The following is a 23,395-nucleotide window of genomic DNA, read 5'->3' as shown; positions in this document are numbered from 1 at the left end:
GAACTCTACAGGATCAGTTAAAGATCACACGCTTCAGCAGGAGGCGGGCCCAGGTTCCAAGGTTAGTTCTGCATTAACAGCCGGATAGATCTTGGGAAAATTACTTGAGCTCAGTTTCCTCATCTGTCAAAGTGGGATAACACTCCTAACCTCAAGAAGAGATAACACAGAGCTCACCCCACACTCGCAATCCATCCTCCATCCTTCTACGGCCTGCTCTGTGTCCCAGGAGGCTGTCTCCTACACCCTGCATCCCTGGGATTGGGGGGGCGGGGAGGCCCTGCCTGTCGGCCTGGGATCGGGTTCCACCTGCCAACCTGGTAAGAGATGACTTCCTACCATGACTAGTCTCAGGGGTCTTGGCAATGCTCTGATGATTTCCTGAACTCCATCCCACCTAACTAGTCACTTGAAAAATGCCGGGTATGATACATGTATCTATGTGCGTACTTATACGTACGTATGTATGTGTCTACATATATACATACACACACACATATCACATAGAGAGGGTGAAGGTTACTATAATTCTTATTTATCAAGTGCTAGTACAGTTTGACACAAACCATGTGTGTATTCATATGACCGAGAGCCTAAAGCACAATCACTATCACTTTAATTCTGCTCAAACTACTTTAAAAGCAGGGAACCCAAGACCCACACTAATCCACAAAACTCCTTTCAGCAAATCAGGCGAAAGGTCATTGGGTGGATCCAGCTCTGGGGTACAGTGCTTGGCAAGGGGCCCATTCACCCTCTTGCACAAGCATCTTGCGTGTCGGACAGCTCCACCACTGTCAAAGGCACCCCCAGAGGGTCCATTCCTCCCCCTCCTCCGACCTGACCCCGACTCCAGACACCAAGCCCTGCCACCTGCCGACCTGCTGGGCCCCTGAGGGTCCCTGGAAGCCAAGCCGTCTTTCCTACAGGCATATCCTCCTCTCTCCACCCACACAGTAGCATCCCCACTAGAAGAAAGGAAGGCACGAGTGGACCCTCCTTCAAGGCAGATGCCAGGAAAAGCAAGAATTCTTTACAGACACCACCCGTCACAGGCATCCTGCCAGGAACAAGGCCTGTGCAAGGAACATGGCCAGGCCAGCCACTGCCCCTGAGTACTCTGCAAGCATGTCTCCGAAAGAGACACCCAACTCTTAAGCTCCTGATCACATCTCCCTAGGAAGGAAATCAACCCCTGCGGAATTACCGGGGCCTCGAACCGTCACCGGCTCCCTGTGCCTCTCTCTACCTCCATACCTCCGTATCAGCGACCTGCACCTTCACGCACGATGTTGCCTCAACGGACATGACTTCCTCCCTCTCTCTGTTTATCCAAATGCTATTCTCTCTTCAAAGCAAGTTCAGATCCTGCCTGCGGCAGAGGCCTTCCCTTGGGATTTGATGTGAGAATCGTGTTCCACCTTCCGATGTCCAGAGCCCTCAGGGGGCAGCTGCCGTGGGCAGCGGCCACGTGTTGCCTCTGCAGCACCCAGTGCCCTCTTCCCAACAGCACCCCACCCCTCTTGATGGGAGGAAGTGCCTGTTGGCCATGTAAAAGCTGGGGGACAGCGCTCCCTTCCCCAACACAGCCACCCAGAAAGCAGGAATGGGATACCCTCTCCATCGTGGGACTTTGCTCCTGGTACAGTGTGATCCAGCGTTCCCGAGTTTCCTGGATCCTAGTCTTATCTTTTGCCCTGTGTCCCCCAGCCCCCACCCCATCCCTCCATCCTATGGGTCTCTGGCAGCCTTTGAGAACAGGTATATTTTTGGATCAGGTAACCAGAGTTAGTTCACGTCGCCTTGGCCTGGTCCCCAAGGGTGACGCTTCTTGCAGCATTTATTCCCGGGGCCCACATGCCTCTCGGTGCACGTGCATCTCCCTCAACTCCCCGTCTATACCCAAATGCCGTCAGGGAGGAACTGCGCGTTTCTTTGCTCCCCCATCAGCACCAAACCAAAACACCCCCAAACACTGGTGAGTGTGCAGAGCAGAAGCACCACTGAACTCTAGGTAGGATGTCACAACGTGAATGTCAACGAGCTTCAGCAGGGAGGTCAGTATGCATTCCAAGGCTGGGCCAGAAAAATAAAAAACTTGTTTTCTCATCCGATGGAGAAAATCTTTAGCCAACAATGACAACACGAACACCTATTAATAAGAGAAAACTAGGACACGACTTTGTCCCCCAGGTTCGTGTGCAAAGGCACAAAAGAAAGACACGAGGTGGCACCTGGCGTCTGCACATAGTAGCAGCTCCCGACACGCTTTCCTGAGCTGGAAGAAGGAGGCGTCTTGGCTGCAGAGGGAAGAGGAAACTCACTGAAACTGCTCTGTCCAAAACCTCTTCCAGAAAACGCCCTCTGACAACCAAACTGCTGGTGAGGCAAGAGAGAACTGCAAACCAGAATCCCAGAGGACAAAACTTGGGGCCAGAACACTCTGGCTGAAGACATTCCACAACATTCAACGTACCCGTCCTGAAAGTTACGTTTTGGGGTTGCCCTTCTCCACCCCCGGCTGCTTGAGGATACACGGTGGCCTTGTACTGCGTGTTGGGCTTCAGCCCGAAGAGCCACACTTCCGTGTTTCTGGTCAGAGGATGGTGAGAAGACGGGTCTGTGGAACTGAGGGTGTACCCATACACCAGGGCAGTGGGCGTCCTGGGCGGCGGGAGGGCGCCCTCTGTGTTGCTGGCATCTGTTTCAAACACAAAAGTCAAATACACTCACTGCCACAGAAGCCCAGCCCTGTCCCCCTGCAGCACCGCCCCCCTACCAGAGGACACCTCAAACTCTGCCCTTCCTTCCCTTGAGAGAGAGACATCCTCCTACAAAGGCCCCAATCTCAGGCAGGCATTTTATTTTCTACTTTTATCCCAGGGACCACCAGACAACTGTGCTTCTCCTTCCAACTTGACTGTTCGCCCCTTTTCTCAGGAAATCGTCTCCCACCCAGCTCTAAACGTGGTCCTCCAGGGACAGCCACGGGACTCAAACCCAGAGAGTCAGAGCCCACTCTAGAAATATCTCCTCTTCTGATAGGGGGTGACACGGGGTACCTGTGGGGAACCATGTCTCCCAGAGCTGTGTGACGGGAGCCACTCTGAGAACGAGGTTGCTAAAGAAGGAAACAGGAAGCGGAACTGGGAGTCCCCTCGTCTCTTTCTTCAAGGCCTTGCTGCCCACCGTGGGAAAACAGACACAAGCCAGTAAGTTGCTCTTCCAGCTCAAGCTACTTGAAGTCTGGCTCCTGTCACTTGCAGTCAAGAATCCTAACACCCACTGTGCAGTCCTGTTTCCTTAAGTGTAAAACGGGGATTAAGTATGTGTTCTCAATCCACAGGGTCACTTCTGAAAACGCTTAAAATCTGCAAATGGCTACACCACTGGCAATGCAGACGATGTCTGCTAGACTTGCCTGCTAAGCATCCCTGTCCTCAATGGGCATGGCAAGTTCCTCTGATGGCCCTGCTCACGGAAACACATCTGTTGTTCATTCGGTGGAAAGCTGAAAGAGCTCGTGGAGCCGGCTCCTTTCCGGGATGCCAGACTCAAAAACTTTCAACCCCCATTACCATTCCGAGCCCCAGCGATCTGACCTATAAAATAAGAACATCTCTCTACCTTCTTCATATAAATGAAGGGTCAAACTAAAATGTGGAGGAAAGCCCTCAATAAATTCTAAAACTCTATAGAAATGTAAGAACGACACTTCTTAGCAGTCATGGAAAATCAAATCCAGAAAGGCAGATGAGAAGCACACACTTTGGTAACTCACCTAAGCCACTGCCTGTGACCGAGGGCTTTCTCTGTTCATTTGGTTCTGCAAGTGTCAGGGTGACATTGTGTGGAATCCCTGGTTTCAGGCCCGAGATATTGGCCACTAAGTCTTGAGTCATCTCCTTAGGACTTCCAACATCTTCAAGGAGCAGCCGGTAGGTGGAAGTACCATTGCCAGTCTCCCAGGTAAGAGCAGCCTTTGTCACCCCCACGATGGAATCTCGAAGACCAGAGACTGGACTGGGCTCTATTTGAAAAACACACAGTGGACATTGATGGAACAATGGGCAGTCACCTTTCATTAGGAATGACTGGGGCCACTGAGGTTCTCACTAACAATACTTTCTTGATATCAGGGTCCAGGGCAAATCCGTCATTTCACAGCAGGAAAAAGTAGATATAGCATGACGGGGAATGAAGGATACACCCACAGCCCAGGATTTTTAGGATCTGTAGTATTCCCCTCCACAGTTCACTTCAACAGTGGTGTGACACTCTGAAATTGTCCTCAAAATTGACAAACAGCAGCATTTAATCATATTTGTTTAGGGCATGGGGACAAGGCAGGAAACAGAGTGATTGTTTACTATTTCTAAAGGTCCCAATTCAAGATAACAACAAAAATAATGCCATCTCAGAGCACCTAGACGTTTCAACTAAGGAGCTCATTCCTGTGTTCCAACCCAAAGGTGCTTTGGAAGATTTCCGATCCATCGCCCCACCGTTCTGTCCGTCACCTGATTTGGCTTGCTGTAACATAAACCAGCCATTTCGGTCAACGTGACATCCACTCCCTTCATTCTGGAGATGGCAAGGTAGACACACTGAGAGGAGGACTAACTCAGGGGCACACATCACGGGTGGAATCGGGGAAATCAGAACCCAAGGCTCCGGCGCTGAGCCCATGAGGTCCGCGGAGTGCTGCGGGTACAGCAAACCCTGCCTGAGGTCTGCCGGGGCGGCACCGGAGGCCATGGTGGGCTCTGAAGTGAGCTAATCCACTGTGATTCTACCCTTCACGCCAAACATTTTGAGCTCAAAGATTCCTAAATGGGGTCACTCCTGTGTCCTTTTTCTTTTGAAAAGAAATGGAACAGCCATCAAGTAGCCAGAGGAAGGACTCTGGGTAAGGGGTCCCAGCTTTTGCGCACTATTGTGCTCTGGGCCCGGGCTCCCTCCGTGCCCGCCACTTCCTGCTCAATAACCAAGCCCTCAGATGATACCTCGGTATTACAACGCCTCGGCATTACAGTTTGTCACTGTGGCCCTCAGGGTTACTACGAGGACAGGATACTGTATTAAGAACAACTAAGCACATAGTACATGCTCAGCAAATAGTAGCTGATGAACGAAGCCTTGTCCCTGGGACTTTCAGACAGAGTGAGGACACTCAGCTCCTGGGCTGGCTCTTTCTCGCCACCTCTAGACCTCCTCTTTCCTAGGGACACCGGTGCTGTGTTCCCTTGTCCCCATCACCATTGCTGAATTCCGTCATCTTCCTCCTCCTCCTCCATGCTCTTCCTCTTCTGCCTGCCCTCTCCTCCTGCTCTTCTCTCTTTCATAATATAGCAAATCTCTATTGTACAGTTTTTTGCCTCTAAAACTCTGCTCTGAGGAGCTCCGAGAGTTTTTCTGAAGGCATCTGTGATACCCCAACCCTGTAGCTCCCCCTCATCCCAGTTCTTTTTATTTATTGGGCTTCTGGGCAAGATTTCATTATTTAAAGAAATTGTTTCCTGACCTTAAAAAAAAAAAACCCTGCTGAAAACCACTGGTTTTGTTCGCCTGTTCCATTTGAAGGAGACACTGTGCTAAGCAGGTGGTCTCTTCAAGCCGTGGGCTCCACGAGGTCAAGCTTCCATGGCCCTCACCAGCCAAAGAGATCACATCCCCAGGTCAGAAAACCAACAGAGGATCTCATTTTTAAGTTTTTGGTTCTTCTCAGCTTTAAAAGAGCTTCTCATCTCTTTTTTATAGTTTTGGTTCTTTTCAGCTTAAAAAGAGAGAGAGAGCTAAATTTGCAGCTATAACACGTGGCTCAGGATACTGACATCTAAGCTAAATAAAACTCTAAACCTTCCCAAGTGTCACGGGGCCATTATTTCATCTGAAACACACACTCCTCTATAAAGTATACCCAATTTTCAGGCCCAGCAAAAACTCCTGAGAACACAAACACAGCATCAACTCTCCTGCAGAGGTTTAAGCTTCTTTTGAAGAAGCCTACTAATTACTGGAGCCATTACAACACATGGCTAATGAGGTCTCTGCCCCCAAGCCTTAGCAGAAAATATTGCCAATAACAGCAAAGGATTTTTAAAACGGAACAGCTGGAATTAATTAAAACTTCCCAAAACACCGAGGACCCTAATACCAAATGAGCCAGCCACCTGAACTCCTGGGCTTAAAACAATAGAGAATCTTTTTTCTCTTCCACCGTTAGCAAAAACCAATCTCTCCCCAACAGGCAAACTGAATGGACATGGCTCAAGGACACAGGATGAAAAGGAACGGTTCGCCATCATTCCTGGAGGCTCATCTTACCTGGTGTGTCATTTATGGCCACGGAATCTCTTGACGTCCCGGCGACTGTTTCTGAAGTGATAAAGGACGTGTTCGAAGTTGTTGGATTAAAGCCTGCAGTGCCATTCCGTATTGGATCTTCAGCCCGGGTGTTCCACTCACTCTCTACCTTGCTCTTTTCTACATGCGTGTACCCAGAATCAGTGCCACTCACGTTTGCCCATGCTGTGGTCATACTGGTTGTATTGATGGAAAAAGCTTCAATGTCAAACACAAACATGGGTTCTACTTAAATAACATTTCCCAAAGGACAGAAAAAATTATATTTAAATAAGAAATGTAAGCCTGGCTGGCTCAACCTGCCTTTGGCTCAGGCCATGATCTTAGGGTCCTGGGATTGAGCCCCACATCAGGCTCCCCATTCAGTGGGGAGTCTGCTTTTCCCTCTCCCTTTGCTCTTCCCTGTCCCACTCATGCTTGCCCTCTCTCTCTCTCTCAAATAAATAAAATCTTTAAAAATAAAAAAGAAACGTAAGAATCAGGACTGCTCTGTATGTCTATTTTTCAGAAGTGAATTGTACAATGACAGAAGTTTATTTCCCTTTCTTTGCCTCCTGGACTTTCCTCCAGCAAACTAATTTTAGATACATATACATATATGCATGCTTGTATGTTAGTAAGGCAGAAGGCTTTAAAACAAAGACCAAAATGACAGAAATCAGCAATGTTGGCTGTGACTTGAGTATGGATTAAATCTATCTAGAGGCTGATATAAAGAAAGACCTAAGAGGCAAAAGGAGTCTCTCTTGTCATTCTTAGAAAATACTGCCTGTGGAGAGGTCTTACAAGATGCAGAAGCTAACTCTTTGGCCAAACCCTGATATTAGGAGGAAGTTCTGCCATTTTGGGGCACTAAGATGGCATGAGACAGAATGGCATGAAGGGAAAGGAGCTGGTCTTTGAATTCACCCCTGGATGTGAGGACCTCCTCTGCCCCTTAGCCATGTGACCAGGAATGAGTCCCTAAGAACTCCTCATCCTCGGGTTCCTCTGCTGTCAGCTCTAACACACTATTTTAAACATGGACTATTTTTAAGGCACGTGATATGGTAACCAAGGTCGCTGGATTTGGACATTTATAAAATGGGAGTGCAGAGTTCCACCCTGCTGGTCGTCAGCATGTGATTTTACTCAAAGTCCTGGGAGAACATTCTCATTATTTCATCACTGTGGTTCACAGACTTTTTAGCTTGTATTTCCTTTTTCTTTCCTGTGTCCAAGGCTTTAGCTATGATCTGGTAAGTTACATCTACAGCCACTGAAATGCATGTTACTTAATAAGGCACCAGGAAACTTTTCAGTGATAAATGTGACTGATTTGAGTAGCCAGAAACAGTGGTCATGCAAGCTAACAAAACATTATCTCCCACTATATACTAGCGCTAGAACAGGATTTTATTATGATATTTAAAAGGAATCATAAGTCCCTCATCTCCCCTTCTTCTGTTTTAAAATGCTACCTCTATGCACAGAAGTTCTCTTCTTTGGCACCAAAGATTCAAGCCTCTACAACGTACCTACCAGCCTATCTACCAAACTGATTAACAAGCAAGAAAAAGCAACTGCAGAGCTCTTCCCATTGTTTGTACAAACTTTGCATAATCACTATTATTAACTGAGATTGGCTTTATTAAAAGGTTTCAGCAAGATCTGCCCCCTTTGTGTGGCACTGGAAGAACACTCTAATTATTTTATCTCCATGGTTCACAGACTTTGGGATTTTACCAGTGGGGGTGTGGAGGGGAAGTTCCCAAATTTTGAGGACAGATAAAAGCTACCAATTTTTATTTATTCTAAAAGATACATTTAAAAAAACTACCAAATACTATTATTTTTATAGAAACAAATTATGACCTAAAAAATTAGTAAGGACATAATCCCAGAATAAATGTTGCTATCAATTAAATATACTTAGCTTCACTTAAAACTTCCTATCATAGCCTTATTTTACTCATTTTACTCTAGACCAGGGAGCACTTCAATGGACCAGCACTGTTAGCAGCTGGGACTCAGTCCTCCACATAGAAGCAAAATATACAGGAGTCTACTTCTGATTTTCCAAAGCTTACACAAACTCTGTACATCAGTTTAAAAATAATGGAGCAGGGGTGCCTGGGTGGCTCAGTGGGTTAAAGCCCCGTATTGGGATTGAGCCTCTTATTGGGGCTCTCTGCTCAGCGGGGAGCCTGCTTCCCCCTCTCTCTCTCTGCCTACTTGTGATTTCTGCCTAATAAATAAATAAATAAAAACTTTAAAAAAAGAATAATGGAGCAGCGTAGCAAAAAAAAAAAATACTTATGGGATAGCAGCACACAAAGTAAATATAAATCATACTGCGTTATGAAAAGTAAGTGTTTTTTAAAATCACCCACGGATGTGGGCTTGCAGAAAAGAAAAATCACAGAAAATATAAAATTTTTTGTCAAAGTTGCTCAACTGATTGAATTCTTTCTTTCACTTGCTGTTGCCACACTCACCCCAATTCTAAAGAAAAACTGGAACTAAGACTGAACAAATAGGCATTTTCTGTGATTTTCGCATTGCTGTAAATGCTGCTGTGTCCATCAGGGGGCGGTAGCGAACAATACAAGAGAAGAGAGGGAAGTGGTACTTACAGTCACCTGCGCACACCATCTGTAACAGAAAAGAAAACGGAAGTCAGTGCATTCATTCAGCCACGGAAAATGCAAATCAGGAATAAAGCAGTTGAGAATTTAATAATGGAGCTGGGGTGTTAACGAGTGCATTAAAAAAAAAAAAAAAAAGGCCCCCTGGCAGATATTAGGGTGCCAGGACACTGGATAAGGGAACTTGGTGAAACCAGAGGTCGCTTACAAACAATGGATTAGGGGCGCCTGGGTGGCTCAGTGGGTTAAACCGCTGCCTTCGGCTCAGGTCATGATCTCAGGGTCCTGGGATCGAGTCCCGCATCGGGCTCTCTGCTCAGCGGAGAGCCTGCTTCCTCCTCTCTCTCTCTCTGCCTGCCTCTCTGCCTACTTGTGATTTCTCTCTGTCAAATAAATAAATAAATAAATAAATAAATAAAAATCTTTAAAAAAAAAAAAAACAAACAAACAAACAATGGATTAGCTCGGCTGTGTGGAGGCTGAGCCAACCAGTGTTCTTCCCCCACAGATACATCCAACACTGGAGCAGCTCCCCAGGGCAGCACTCCCTCCTGCCACTGCATCATAAATTGAGGCAGAAGGACACAGAAGCAAGGTCAAGATTCTCTAGGGCGTGGGGGAGGGGTGGGGGAAGCAGGACCATGGCACCCTTTCCCCCAGCCATGTTCAGGTTGCAAGTACAGAATGTAAAGCCAGGTGCGCACACGACGGTAATCAACGGAGTTGGGGATTTTTGTTGTGCAACAATCCAGCTTCTTCCTTCTACCAGTAGGTGGCAGTAATCTTTTTCTCTCCCCCTGCCACCCGCCCCCCCCCTCCCCCCAATTATATGGCATGCAACTTTGGGAAGCGTGAATTTCCAAAACGATTATTTATTTAGTTAAGTGTCTCAATCTGCCATCTTTAGATCCCTGGAGGTCCTCAAAGATATTCATTGTGAGCCATAAATTATTCCCCCATACTTTAAAAACCTAAAATAATTTGAGGTTGTACATTTTACTGTCTAGAATACACATTTTTGGGTAACGGGATTTTTCAAAGTATGGCCCTCATGAAGAGGAAAATAATCAAGAGGGATTCTAGTGGGGAAAAAATGTCCTCCAGCTTCCCATCACACTTAGAATATAATCATGATCTCATCATGCCCTTTGAAATGTTCCTGAAGCTGGTTCTCTCTTACAGCCTTTACATATTGATTCCTTTCTCCAAAAACACTCTGCCCCAGACCATCCAATGTCATGGCCTAAAAGGCCACCTCTTCGGGGAGTCCTTCTCCAATCAACCAGTGAAACCTAACACCTCTGGCTCTTTTCTCCTCTGCATTCACCACAATAGTCATCAGCCTCCTTCAACTACAACGCATGAACAGAAACCTCATCTGCAGCCATCCCTAGAACGGTGCATACAGTAGGCACTCTAAAAATGACACTGAAAAAAGGAATGACCCTCTTGTTTTATAAAGGAAGTAATTCCTAAGGCGCAGAGGAGGAAGATTTGCCCAAGGTCCTATACAGCAAGGCCAAGGCCAAGGCTGGTCAGGTCCAGAAGCCTGAGTACCCCCCACTCAATCCAAAGGAAACATCCTCTGTGCTTACCAAATGGAGACACTGAAGACAACATTCATTCTCATCTCGGGGGTTAGACCAACGGACAGAAAGGTCTACTCACCAGCCTGTCTCCCAAGGGCCCAGGCACCAGTTCCCAAAGGAATCTGAGGGTTCCTCCTCATTCTTCACTCCCCACAAGTCTCAGGGCCCATGTCCTGTTGATTCTCCTTTCCTACCTGTTGATTCCTCCTTTCCTACACACACACATTTTCCATTCCCACCCCCTCAACTCTACCCTCAAGCCTGCACACCTTCAGCCCGTCTTCCTGCTTCCAGCCCCTGCCACCCGCCTATGCCAGGCTTCTCTCCTGTGTCTGATGGACCACAGGAGAGAGAAAAACAAAGACCAGATTGCCAAGCAAGTTAGCATGTGGCAGAAAACCGCCCCCCCTTTTTCTCCCCAGCAGTCGAATAACATAAACTACCCAACCTCCTTACTCTACACTGGCCCGTCCTAGCCCCTTGCGATGTTATCATCTCTTCATACACAGCTCTGCGTTGCATCCTACGCTGGAATCCATTCAGTCAACCATGTACCCAAATACTGCCCACAAACATGGATGCGCTGGACCTGCTCTCAGACCATTTTTAGGAAAGTAAGGGAAATAAGGCGTAACTGAAGGCAGAATAGAAAGCACTGACAACTCAGTGAACCAGCAAGTCCCGAGCGCCTGCACAGTAGAAACCTGTTGATCAACCAGATAGTGGGACTAACTAAACACCCTATACACTATAGAACCTTCTCCCTCCTCTTTTCTGAGGAGCAGACCTTGGCTATTGAGCCTTCCAGCCTTATTCATGGCTCCCCTCCTGCAGAGATGTGTTCCTGTTTCACTTTGCTTACGCCAGTGAGCCAAAACTCTTTCTCCTTCTCTTCTTCAAGAACTACCACTAGTCTTGAAACTGTGGCTCTGGGCACAAGCATCTTCCTCCAGGCCCCCAAGAAAACCAAACTATGAAGACTACCCTCAATGCCACCCCAACTCAGCCAAAGCTGCAGCCATCCCATCAGTGGTCTACTCTGAACACTGGATTCTTCCTACTCAACACCTTCGTCACAGGAGGTCCCTAACTGCATTTACCTGAAACTTCTAAATTCTCCCCAGCTCCTCTACACGTAAATATCACTCCCACATTCATACCAAAACATACTTATAAATATTCTCTTCCCCTCTCTCCAAGACCCTCTGTAACTGCCCCATTGAACTTGTCTCCCACTCTACCAACTTCAGAAGAACCCAACTCTTCCCTGCCTTCACCCTCCATGGCTACACTCAGGGGTTATGTCCTAAAGACGCTTCTTTGTCCAAATCACCTTGACTTCCCCACTTCCATACTGAGGCCATCATAAACCAAAGCCTCCTAAACCCCAAGCCCTAAATCACAGAGAAAGCCTCCTCCTAGGGCTGAGCAAAACCCAGGCCACATTTCTTTTTTGAAGTGCTTAGGATACACTCACCACAAGAAAGAAAGAAAGAAAGAAAGAAAGAGAGAGAGAGAGAGAGAGAGAGAGAGAGAAAGAAATTAATTAAAAGCACCAGGACAGGGTAAGATCTGTTACAGTGTACCAGTGTACTTGTGTTTTAATCTTGTCAGAGTATCACTGTGACTCCATCCATAATCCTTCATTTGGAATATTAAAGGCCAAAACCTAAAGGGAGGCCCTTTGTGATGAACACCAAAGGTGAGAGCCAGGCCCTAGTCCTTCATCCACGCACCTTGTTGCCCCTCCTTTTACCTCTCCCTTCAATGAACAGTGAAAAATAAATAGAACTGCTAGATTCCTCTTTCTAAAACATGCTAATATTCACTGGGACCCTGGCAGGGACAGATGGCACACTCAACCAGGGGAACTGAGGATGGTTGCGGGGGGGGTGGACTTAGTGGGGGAGGGCCAGTAGGAAGGCAAGAATCCTGGGGCAGTACCAGTTGGACAGGTAAGGAAATGGACTAAGGGGCTGCCTCTCCCCCATCTCCATCTGGGGCTTCCTAGAGGTCAAGGGCCTCCACTGGTATAGACCTGGAGGTGAGCCTCCTCCTATCGGCAGGGCAGGGTGGAGATGAGTGGGCAGGGGTCTGCAGGGGTACACAGAGAGCTCATGTCCCATCACCGCTGAGAGCCTGTGAATTGGTAGGCAAGGCCTAGCAGGGTGACCAAGAGGTTTAGGTTCAACTGCCCCCGACGTCGGGAGCTCTGGGGCTTGAGGGTCTCTCCAAGCCACCTGTTTCATCAGTTTTAAACAGTGGAAGGATATATGCAACACTGATGCCCCGTTTGAGATCTCCCTGAGGCTCAAACAAAATAAGGTTTTCATATTCCCAGTCTAACAGCCGTCTTCCTGCCTCACTGAACCTCTGAAGCTGCCACCTTCAGCAGCCTTGATGACCTTCGGCGATGGCTCCAACCCCCAGGAGCGTCCAGGCTCTGAGCCCCTTCCAGTCCCTGCCACTCAGCCCTTTCCCTACACCCTGCACTGTGCCCCACTCTGGCCCAGTTGCCGAAGATACCCAGGGCACTTCACGTGGTTCCAAGTCTCCAGGTACTCAGAGGCACGAGAAGCAGGAAAGAACAGGACAGTGCAATGTGGAGAGACAGCCAGGAATGACCCCGACCACCCCGCTACATGGGCAGGGGGTGCCCGACGACATGGTGAATGTGGGGGACAGGGAGCAAGGGGCTCAAGGGGTTCGAGGGTGATGTGTAAGGGAAGAGTGGTGGAATCACCACCCAAAGAGGGACCCCATGCAGGGACCTAATGCTGACTGACTCTACTTATTATAATACTGATTGAGTGCTTAGCTACTGGCCAGTTACGGTGCAATCAGGGGTCCCTTCAACATCTCAGTCAAGCCTTACAGCAACCCCAGGAGGCAGGAACTGTGTTTAACCCCACTGTCCAGATGAAGAAGCTAAGCCTTGGAAAAGTGAGGCTCCTGACCCAGCATCTCACAGCTAGGAAGCTGAATATTCCAGCACTGGTCTCCCAGGTTCTGAAGGTCTACACCTTCACCCCTCCCAAGAGCACTCAGCTGGCTTGTCCCTGAGCAAGTCTCAGGCTGGCTTCCAGGCCTGCCGGCCATGAACCTCTGCCTTCCACACGGGCCTCAGGGACAGGTCTGTTGACCCATTTAACTGGGCTCAATTAAGAAGGCTTCTGTGTGTTCTCAGAAAGAGCAGAGTTTGAGGGTAAACTCACACAGCTGCCTGGATTTTAGCAAGTGACAAATCTTCGGGTTTTCCATTATCCATGTTTGGCTTTTAGGGATGGATAATAAGTGACTGAGGAACACAATGGGTAACAATAGGCTCTTTATCCTTCTAAAGCCAAGCCCACACACCATATGACAATAGTTATTTTTACCCACTGACGTAATTAACCAAAATGTGAACTGCTTCAAGCAATTTTTTAAATCAAATAGCATTTTATGGGATTTGGTACATTCTTCCGAATGCTCATTTATCTCCCATGTGAAAAGCACCCAACAGCTTCTGTAAAACCAGTCCCTGAAAGGTAAATCATTGATCATGAAAATGGTAGCCGGAGTGGGCTGTCCCTCTGAACCCAGAAGTCAGGCAATAAACATCACTCCCCAGAAGACAAGTATGTTGTTATGAGGTGATCTGAATACCTAGCATCCTTTTCTACCCTAGAGTCTGAAAGGCCAGGGACAGGCAGGTCAACAGGTGGCATGACAAAGTGTTACTACACCACAAGACAACAGACCAAGCCAGGCTCACCCTGCCTATGTGGGACTCTCGAAACTTGATGCTGTCATCAAAAGGGATTGTGGAGGGATGCCTGGGTGGCTCAGTTGGTGAAGTGTCTGCCTTCAGCTCAGGTCATGATCTCAGGGTCCTGGGATCTAACACCGCATGGGCTCCTTGTTCAGCAGGAGGCCTGCTTCTCCCTCTGCCCCTCCCCCGGCCCATGCTATCTCTCTCTGTGTCTCTGTCTCTCTCTCTCTGACAAATAAATAAAATTTTTTTAAAAGGGGGGGTTTTGTGGAAAAGGATCAGCATCAGCCAGAATTCTGTGACCCAAAACAGCCAGGTGAGGTTTTGTCAGAAAGGATGAGCGCCAACCAGCCTACAAAAACCAGAGGCTCACCTCTTCCCTCTTGGGATGGTTGGAGGCATGACGAACTCCTCCAAATGCACGGAGAAAAAAGTAACCAGAGGGGCTATTTTGGTGAGGCTATGTGAACTTTGAGATGCAGAGCTGAGGAAATCCCAGGCCAGAAGTTTCCATGGGTATTTTTAGCAGCAGGATTATTTTTTCAAGAAAGAATCTTCTGGAGAACTACATGTACAGAGCTCCACATTCATACATATCTATCTATCTATCTATATATATATATATACATGTACATGTGTGTACAAGTCTGCTTAGATATATATTTTTGTTGTTATATATATTTTTTTAAAGTTCAAGTTACCTCATTATTTTTTTTCCATTTTATTTTATTTTACTTCTTTTCAGTGTTCCAGCATTCATTGTTTATGCACCACACCCAGGGCTCCATGCAATATGTGCCCTCCATAATACTACCTCATATTTATTTTGATGCATAACCACATTAGGACATTAAATTCGTGTTCTCCAATGTATTAAAATATGGTATAACACATATCTGGGCAAGTGTGTTCATTACAATTTGACTATAATTTCAAGCACAGCCAAATTGGAAACCAGGTAGGGTGTTTTTAATGAAACACTTATGGAACCCCCGACACACCTCAAGGAGCACAGTTTGAAAACTAGTGATCTGGAGCACCTGGGTGGCTCAGTCTGTTAAGTGTCTGCCTTCAGCTTGGGTCATGATCCCAGGGTCCTGGGACTGAGCCCCACATAGAGCTCTTTGCTCAGTGGGGAGCCTGTTTCTTCCTCTCCCTCTGCCTGCCATTCCCCCTACTTGTGTGCTCTCTCTCTCAAATAAATTAAGTATTTAAAAAGAGAGAGAGAGAAGGAGTGTGAGAGTTGGCAAGGTCCAGACCCCTGTCTAAACCATTTTTCCACACTATGTGATAAATCTGAAGGTCCTAAATTGGAGTTCCATTGTCCAAATCTAGCCCACTGACATGTTTTACTCAATTCACAATGTTTTTTTTCTAATTCGCCTTCACTAGAACACTTCCTATTTTTCCCCATTGTGTTTTCCAACTTCAGCGATATTTTAGGAGTCTTAGCTTAGATTTTTTTTAAATCTTAAGTTTTAGCTCCAAAAAAAAAAAAAAAAAAAAAAAGAAGAAGAAGAAAAGAAAGAAAGATCAAGAGGCAGTGTGATTTTTCATTATTTGGCCTATTCCATTTACTTACATTCCTAACTACCCCAAAAACTTTCTATCGATCAAAGTGCATCTTGCAAAATTCATGGGTTGCAATTATCAAAGAACTGTTTACTTTGTAAGTTTCTCTCTTAGGGCCAGATCTCTGGCCAATCCCAGATGTGAATTATGTGCACGATGTGAAGATGAAATGCACCAGTATGCCTGCTCTAAATTCTCTGCTCACCCCTGTTCAACCTACCCCCCAATGACACCACCATCCACCAAAAGAAGAAAAAAACAGGGTGATCCTTCAGTTGAAGAATTTAATTTCCTACTTCTAAATCTGAATAATAAAACCACTCCAAAAGTCCTACCATCCACCTTTGAGTATGGACAACAATACCTAATAGCTACCACTTACCAAATGCTTGCTATGTCCAGGCCAGTTCTTCATGGAATCCTCCCCTCCCACACCCCACCCAGCTGGGTGTATCTGTAATCTATGCCTTCTTGACTCCCCAGTCTCCCATATCCCTCCCGCTTCCTCCTAGAAGAGGACCAAAGATCAGGACCAAAGATCACAAACTCTGCCTTCAGCTGACCGCAGAAAGCTAAGGGGCCTCTCACTATCTATTCACTTTGACAAGAAACCCAAGGGTGGATCCTATCTCAGAGGCCAAAGGGCCAGTGGTGATTTCCACAAACCCAGATGCCTTTCACACCCTCTTAGAACCATCCTGAAGTAACCCCGTATTCTTCCGAGGCTTTGCAAACAGAGGTTCCCACAACCCAAATCACCACCCCTCTGATGACCACTGCATTGTGGCATTGAGGACAGAGAATAGGGTGGGGTCAAAAATCAGCAGGACTTGGGGTCAGGTTTGGATGTGAATCCTGGCATCACCACGTCTTAGCAAGGAGTCTGAAGGCCACCCTCCTTGAGTTCTTTTCACCCGTAAGTTACCATCTCCCCCGTAGGCTTGATGTGAGGGTTAAAGGGCACACACTAGGTCCTCTATACACAGCAGCAAACATCAGTCCTTCAGAGGTGGGACAGCACAGGAATGAAGAGAACATGGTCTGGAGTCCAGCCCTTCCAAGGACGTGAACCTGAGTGAGTTACTCATCCCCTTCCAGCAACAATGACGACCACACCCACCTGAAGCAAGGGTGGGTACAATACTGACAAGCACTGAACTCAAGCGCTGGGTATATTGGAGTTTATTTGTGTACGTTTGATCATTTCATAAATAAAAAAGTAAATGCTAGAAACAGTATTTGCTGTTTACAGCACTGCCCTGACAAGTCTGAAGTGACTTGATCACCCACAGTGAGTGCGCGGTCAGTGTAACTGACCGGTACAGTGATTATCATTCCCAGAAACTGGGACCAGAGGATCTGAGAGGTGAGGCACAGGAAGGGGCATGCTGTCTTGCAGAGAAAAAGCAGAACCAGCACATATTTCTGCCAACACAGAAGCAAGAACAGAAGGGAAGGGCAAGCTGGCATCTTGGGTTTTGGTGTATGATGAGAGGAACTTGAGCAAAAGTTCTGAGACAAGCTGCTTCCCTGGCTCCTCCCGCCCACCCCAGACTGAGCTGTACAGAGGCCATGGAGAGTCACTCTGCAAACCCATGGTCGAGCCCTCTGCCCATATAATGGATGGAGTCTACCCAGTTTAGCGGAGAGCCCAGGACTCAGGCCCACTCCTCCCCATGCACCAGCACCATCTCAGGATGGCCTCAAAATTCACAGATGATCGTAACAGATCAGTCCTCATAAAAGATCTTTGGGCCTACAGTATGCCCTTCTAATTAAAAAGTACATCGCTAACCCATCCAGACAACACAGGAAATTTCAACTGTTTTGTTCTCCCATCAGCTAAATAGACTCACCATCACCCCTCCCCCCAAAAAAGTTGCAAGGCAAAGCCATACCGTCATCCTCCGTGAGAAACTAATCTTTGATAAAACGGCACTTTGGCAACCCACGGGGCAGCTACTATCAGGCCAGCGATGCCACAAAGCAGACACTTTAATCTGACATCCAAGCAATGAAAAGAGAACTCTGAGCCCTAAAATCCTGGATTATGGGAGAGCTGGCCCAACGGAGCCCCATCCATGAATTATGAAGACAGAGATGGGGAATGACAGGTAATTTTCAACATCTCATAAAGCCTAATGAATGCCCTAAATCAGAGGTCAGCAAAATATGTCTGTAAAAGGCCAGACAATATATATTTTAGGCTACAACTGTTGTAACCATCAGCCACAGGCAATGTGTTACCTAATGACCATGGCTGTGTTCCAATAAAACTTTATTTATCGACATTAAATTTGCACTTCATATAATTTTTCACCTGTCATAAAATATTATTTTTGCCTTGAATTTTCTTTCAACCATTTAAAAATGTAAAAAGCACTCTTAGCTCACAGGCCACCCAGAAATTAAGTCGTAGCTGGGTTTGGCCCACAGGACCGTAGTTTGCCGACCACTGGCCCTAAATGACATATTTACCCTTGACAGAGCCACAGGCACCAGCTAACAGCAGGTCAGAACATGTACCTGTGGTCTGGGTCTGGTTCTGTGTCCTGGGTTCCAAAAATTACTACCTTGAGCACTAAATTGAAGTTTAATCTTCTCATCTGGAAATAAGGATTACAACAGTCCCCTCCTCAAACGCTTAAGAGAATTCACTGGAATGATGCCTGGCACAAGGCACATGCTCAAGAGAGGATAACTCTATGCCAATGCCATTGTTTCCTTGCTCTTGGTAGACTTCAATCAGCTCAGTGTTAAGAACACAGGATCTCCTGACACTAGTGTGAATTTCCAATTGGGAGTCTTTGGCTGATAGAACATGGGAAGGAATAAAATTTCTCCAAATGAATACAGGGTATTCAAAAGAGAATATAACTTGCAATATGGGCCCCCTGGTGGCAGAGAATGGTGCCTGAAGGTCAAAACACATTGGCCACCGGGGTGCCTGGCTGCCTCAGTCAGGAGAACATGTGACTCTTGATCTCAGGGTTGTGGGTTCAAGCCCCAGGTTGGGTGTAGAGATTACATAAAAATAAAAAGATCTTAAATATTAAAAAAAAAAAAAAAAACCACATTGGCCCCAGACTGCTTCTCAGAATAGCTCCTCTTGTACCCTATAAGTCTGCATTCACTCTCTCAGCGTCAGGCAATTTATTTACCGTACGTTTACCTTATTGCTCTAGCTAGATGATAAACTCTCTCCTCAGGTCAGGGAAGTCCCACACCTCACACCCATCCGTGCCTAGCACAATGCCGTCCCTGATACAGGCTCGTTCAGCACTGGCTGACTGGTGGGTTGTAACTGGCCCTCTGGGGCCTGACACAGAGCTGGCCTGGCCGTGAGTGGCTAAGGCCGAGCAGACATGGGTGAACTTCATGGCCTTGGGAGCCAGCAATTGAAATATAGGTGGCCCGTCATACGGTAAGATAAAATCTTAGAGATTATCTGTACCAATCTGCCTCTGTTTCAAGTTGAGGAAACAGAGGCCGGGTGAGGTAAAGTGATTTGTCAAAGCAGCTGGGCTGAAGCTCATCCATTCACCCCATGTTGGCTGGCTTGGATTCTCTATGCCAGGCTCCACGATCTTTCTAGAGCACAGAGATAGAAGTTCCCTAGTCTTACGGTGCTTGAAGACGAGCAAGGAAGATGAAGCAATAAACAACAAGGGTTTTTTTTTGTTGCTCCTTTAGGTGGAAGCACTTAATTTAGTGCTCTCTGTCTTTTCCTGAGCTCTTCAACACACACACCTTTTTTTTTTTTTTTCAAACAACAGATGTAATCAATGCCTCCAGTAAAGGAAAGTGTGAGTCATAAAGGCAGAACTCACGTTTCATGTACATTTTTCCACATACTGACATACCTCCCATTCTCTGAATAGTCTGGGCTGCCATCCCCTACTTTGACTCATGCGTCTCTACTACCTTCTTAGAAAGCGAGAGCTGCCTCGCTCCCTCCCTTTCCCAGTTGGTTGCTGCTCATTGGACCAGGACAGCTTTGCCTAACTCCACCTCCCAGTGCGGCAGGAGCCTTCCTCTGTCGGTGTGCTCTGCCCCCAGCTTGGTCTCCTGCACCTCATGACTGTATGTGTGTCCTGGACTGGCTGGGAGTTCCTTGGGGGTAGGGGACTCTAACTCATGCCCAGCACAGTGCCTGAGCTGGCTGGGCACTAGACAGCTGGGCGGTAAGCAGCATGATATGCAGAAAGGATAAGAGAGGAGACAAGGTCTAGGCATGAGAACTGGACTTCCTATGGATAGCAGGAAAGAGTGGAAGAGAACAGGCAAGCCAAGAAACAAATAAAATGGCAAGCGAGCTCACAGAAGTGGTTCTCATACTTTGGTAGGTCTCAGAACCATCTGGGAACTTGGTAAAAATACAAAAGCCCAGCTTTGTTCTACTTCAGCCAGTTCTCTAAGTGACTCAAGTCCCCTCCAAAGTGTTGAGAACCAGTGGATGAAGGTATTTTAAAGGGACAGTAAGAAAAGATGAGAGTCCCCTCTGGTCTGAGTAGCCACAACCTATAAGCTCCCAGGAGGGCACTCAACAACTCCAGGGGAATGAGTTGGGAGTTGATTTGGTTTGAGGAAAACTCAACCCAGAATAAACTGAAGACAATCTCTGTTGGTCTTTAAATGAGGGAGGGGCCTGGTCTTCTAGAATCCAGGTGGAATTTTCCCAGTGGGTTCTAGCAGATCTAAAACCAGACTAGACTTGGAAAAGATGGGCCAAAGGGAGAGGGTTTCCCTCAGAAGTATTGCAAATTTCTGGCAGCTTCTTCCAGTTCTCCCTTCAACAAATCCAGCAATCCAACAAATCCTAGAAAGTAATCCCATAGCTACGTGGGAATTCCCACTAAGAGTGATCTTCCTCACTCACCAACAACTTGAAATGTTTTCACACCAGGGTCAGGAAGACTAACACTGTCACTCAGCATGTAGCAACTCCTTTTCCTGCCCATTGACTGGCACCATCTGTTCACACAACACATTATTTGCCACATCCATGGATCCCTGGCTTTTACTTATGTGCTTTCAGGAAACAAAATTCAATACTTAGAAGACATGATGGATGTCAACATCTTCTGTACACTGCAGTGACCTGGGCTGGATTCCAGCGAGACCTACAGTGAATGAATCAGCACTCTGCAGAAGAGGCAGAATGAACATGGAAGCCAGACAGGGGTTCGAATCTCCACCCCACCACCTAGTAGGTGTCTGATACCAGGTGAGTCACCAGTTCACATTTTCTTTGGTAAAACAATGCTGCCTGACCTCCCAAGTGTTTTCCTCAGGTCTTATACAAAGTGGTTGCTTAATGAATGTTAACATCCTATATCCCAAAGGTACACTCATCTTCAGAAGTAGCAATATCTGGCTTTGCACAAAAGACACACAACACACACACATACCGGTATTTTACCCAGTTGAAGATTATTATTAACTATTAATGATAATTACCACATTGTACGAATAAATTGCATTATATAAAGAGTGACTCTCTTCCTAAGTTTGCATTAACAAAGAAAAAAGCTAAAATTCTCAAAGTCTCATAAGTCCAGTCCATCTTTCTTTGCCATCTAATAAAACACTTTTTATTTCCTTTCATGGGCTTAAACTTCACTAAAAGGCAAATTGTCTGAGGGCCTGCCTCTGAGACAACAGGACTCTGTGTGTGCTCAAATAATCCCCTGTTCCAGTTGACTGTTTTCTATTTTTCTGAATAGACACTGTACAGAATCAGGAATCAGAAACGGTCCTGTGATCTCCCTAATTGCTTCCACAGACAAGTCCAAAATGGGTAAATTTTTTCAAAGACACAACTGATTCAAACCCCAAATGTTCCTCAAGGAGCTCCCAGGCTTCTCTTCCACAATGGTGTGGACCCCCCTCAGCCAGCCCTCACCCCAGGGCTGGGCAAGAACCCAAATGGCAGAAAGGACTCCCCCTCCAGACAAGACCCATCTCCACCCAATAAAGGCCGGCACTCAAAAGAGGAAGGCCAGGAAGTCGAAGACAACATGTTCTCAGGCATCTGTCCTCTTGTTACCCTGAAGTTGACCCCAAGTCTGATCCATATTCTAGCATTTGGGGAGCCACTGTGCCACCAAGAACTTCTACATCCCCAAAACATCCTTAACAGCCATGTATGGACTTCAAATCCATACATCCATCACTATAGATGCCACCAATCGGACCATTCAATCTCAGATTTAACAGCTCTCAAGAGAGATCAGGGTCTCAGTCTTCCCAGCATTTTACTGGGATCCTCCAAATTCCTTTTATCAGCTCGGCAAAGAAATAGGCAGGTCCTGTTAATCAAAAGGTAGAACAAACAAGCCCAAGTAGAGGCTGAAGTCATATCAATAAACAGCGAATGGTCCAAATTCCCAACAGGTTTGACGTCTGATAGACATCACTTGATTTCAGCCAACAACCTCTGTCAAAGTTACTTCACCATTCAGTAAACTTAAAATGGCAGGAATGTCTTATTAGGGTACTCGGTAAGCTTGACAAAATGACTTTATTGCCATTTTTTTAAAAAACCAAGATAATGAGAAGCTCCAGGAAGGTCCTTTTGGCCAGATCTTTTGGTGGCACTCTATTTGGTCTCTCGGAGGGAATAGTCCACTCTTAAATGTTTTAATAAATTAAATCCCAGGAAAACAATTTTACTCCTTCCTCACGGTTCAAAGAAAAATTTCCCTGCTTGTACTGTAGCTTCTGACATCCTGCCAAGTTTCAGACACTGAAATATGAATGGGATTAAGAAGGATTAAGACAGAGTAAATGCTATTAACAGTACCTCTATCGCATGCATCCATCTTACTCAGGAACCAATGACCCACCAGGGAAAAAGGAGGACTAAGGGGGACTCGGCTCATTCAACACCTGCTCACTTGGGATGGCAAGGTCAGCCGTGAATGCTGGGCTCTCTCCAGCCACAGTTGTGTGTCTGTCAAAGGTCTGCACCATTCATCTTGACACATAATCAAAGAACACTTCATCAAGGATCGTGAGAGCTGCGGGAGCCATTAGAATTGGGCAGCTTCCCTTTGTATTATTTTAGAAGAGCAAAATCCTCTTGCTTACGTGAATCCCAAATAAAGCCTGATACAATGGATAATAAATTATTAGTAAGCCATCATTTTAAAAGTTCAAATTTATAATATTTACTTATTATGGAGCATCCATTTTCTTTTTTAAACAGTGACTTGGGCAAATGAAAATCTGAAATCACGTGTTACATCCCATCCATTTCTGTGTTTCATTCGGTTGCACAAAATCAATAAAACTCTGAATCACAAAGATGTGCAGCTATAAATGGTCGAAGTTTAACAATTCATCACAATTAAACAGAAAGCTGAGGTTTTATTCCTCAGGGCATCATTTTTTAAAAAAGTTAAGCTGGCAGTACACAGGAACAAAGGGATAGCTTCCAGTGTTAAAGGTGTTTCTTTTTTATTTTTTCCCAGCTTTATGGAAAT

The 23,395-nt window shown here is 46.3% G+C and overlaps 1 protein-coding gene across 1 annotated transcript in view; it reads right to left on the bottom strand.

The window, feature by feature from the left end:
• Positions 1-23,395, bottom strand: part of LOC132008440 (receptor-type tyrosine-protein phosphatase eta-like) — a 163,979-nt gene that overhangs the window by 46,921 nt on the left and 93,663 nt on the right. The window contains exons 2-5 of the mRNA XM_059387047.1: positions 8,982-9,000; positions 6,328-6,564; positions 3,782-4,030; positions 2,477-2,701 (exon numbers count right to left, since the gene is read on the bottom strand). Of these exons, the coding sequence (XP_059243030.1) occupies positions 2,477-2,701; positions 3,782-4,030; positions 6,328-6,564; positions 8,982-9,000 (730 nt within the window). The remainder of the gene's footprint in view (positions 1-2,476; positions 2,702-3,781; positions 4,031-6,327; positions 6,565-8,981; positions 9,001-23,395) is intronic.

This window comes from Mustela nigripes, unplaced genomic scaffold (assembly GCF_022355385.1).
Source record: "Mustela nigripes isolate SB6536 unplaced genomic scaffold, MUSNIG.SB6536 HiC_scaffold_148, whole genome shotgun sequence".
Classification (NCBI taxonomy): domain Eukaryota; kingdom Metazoa; phylum Chordata; class Mammalia; order Carnivora; family Mustelidae; genus Mustela; species Mustela nigripes.
This window is presented reverse-complemented; position numbering and strand designations above follow the sequence as displayed.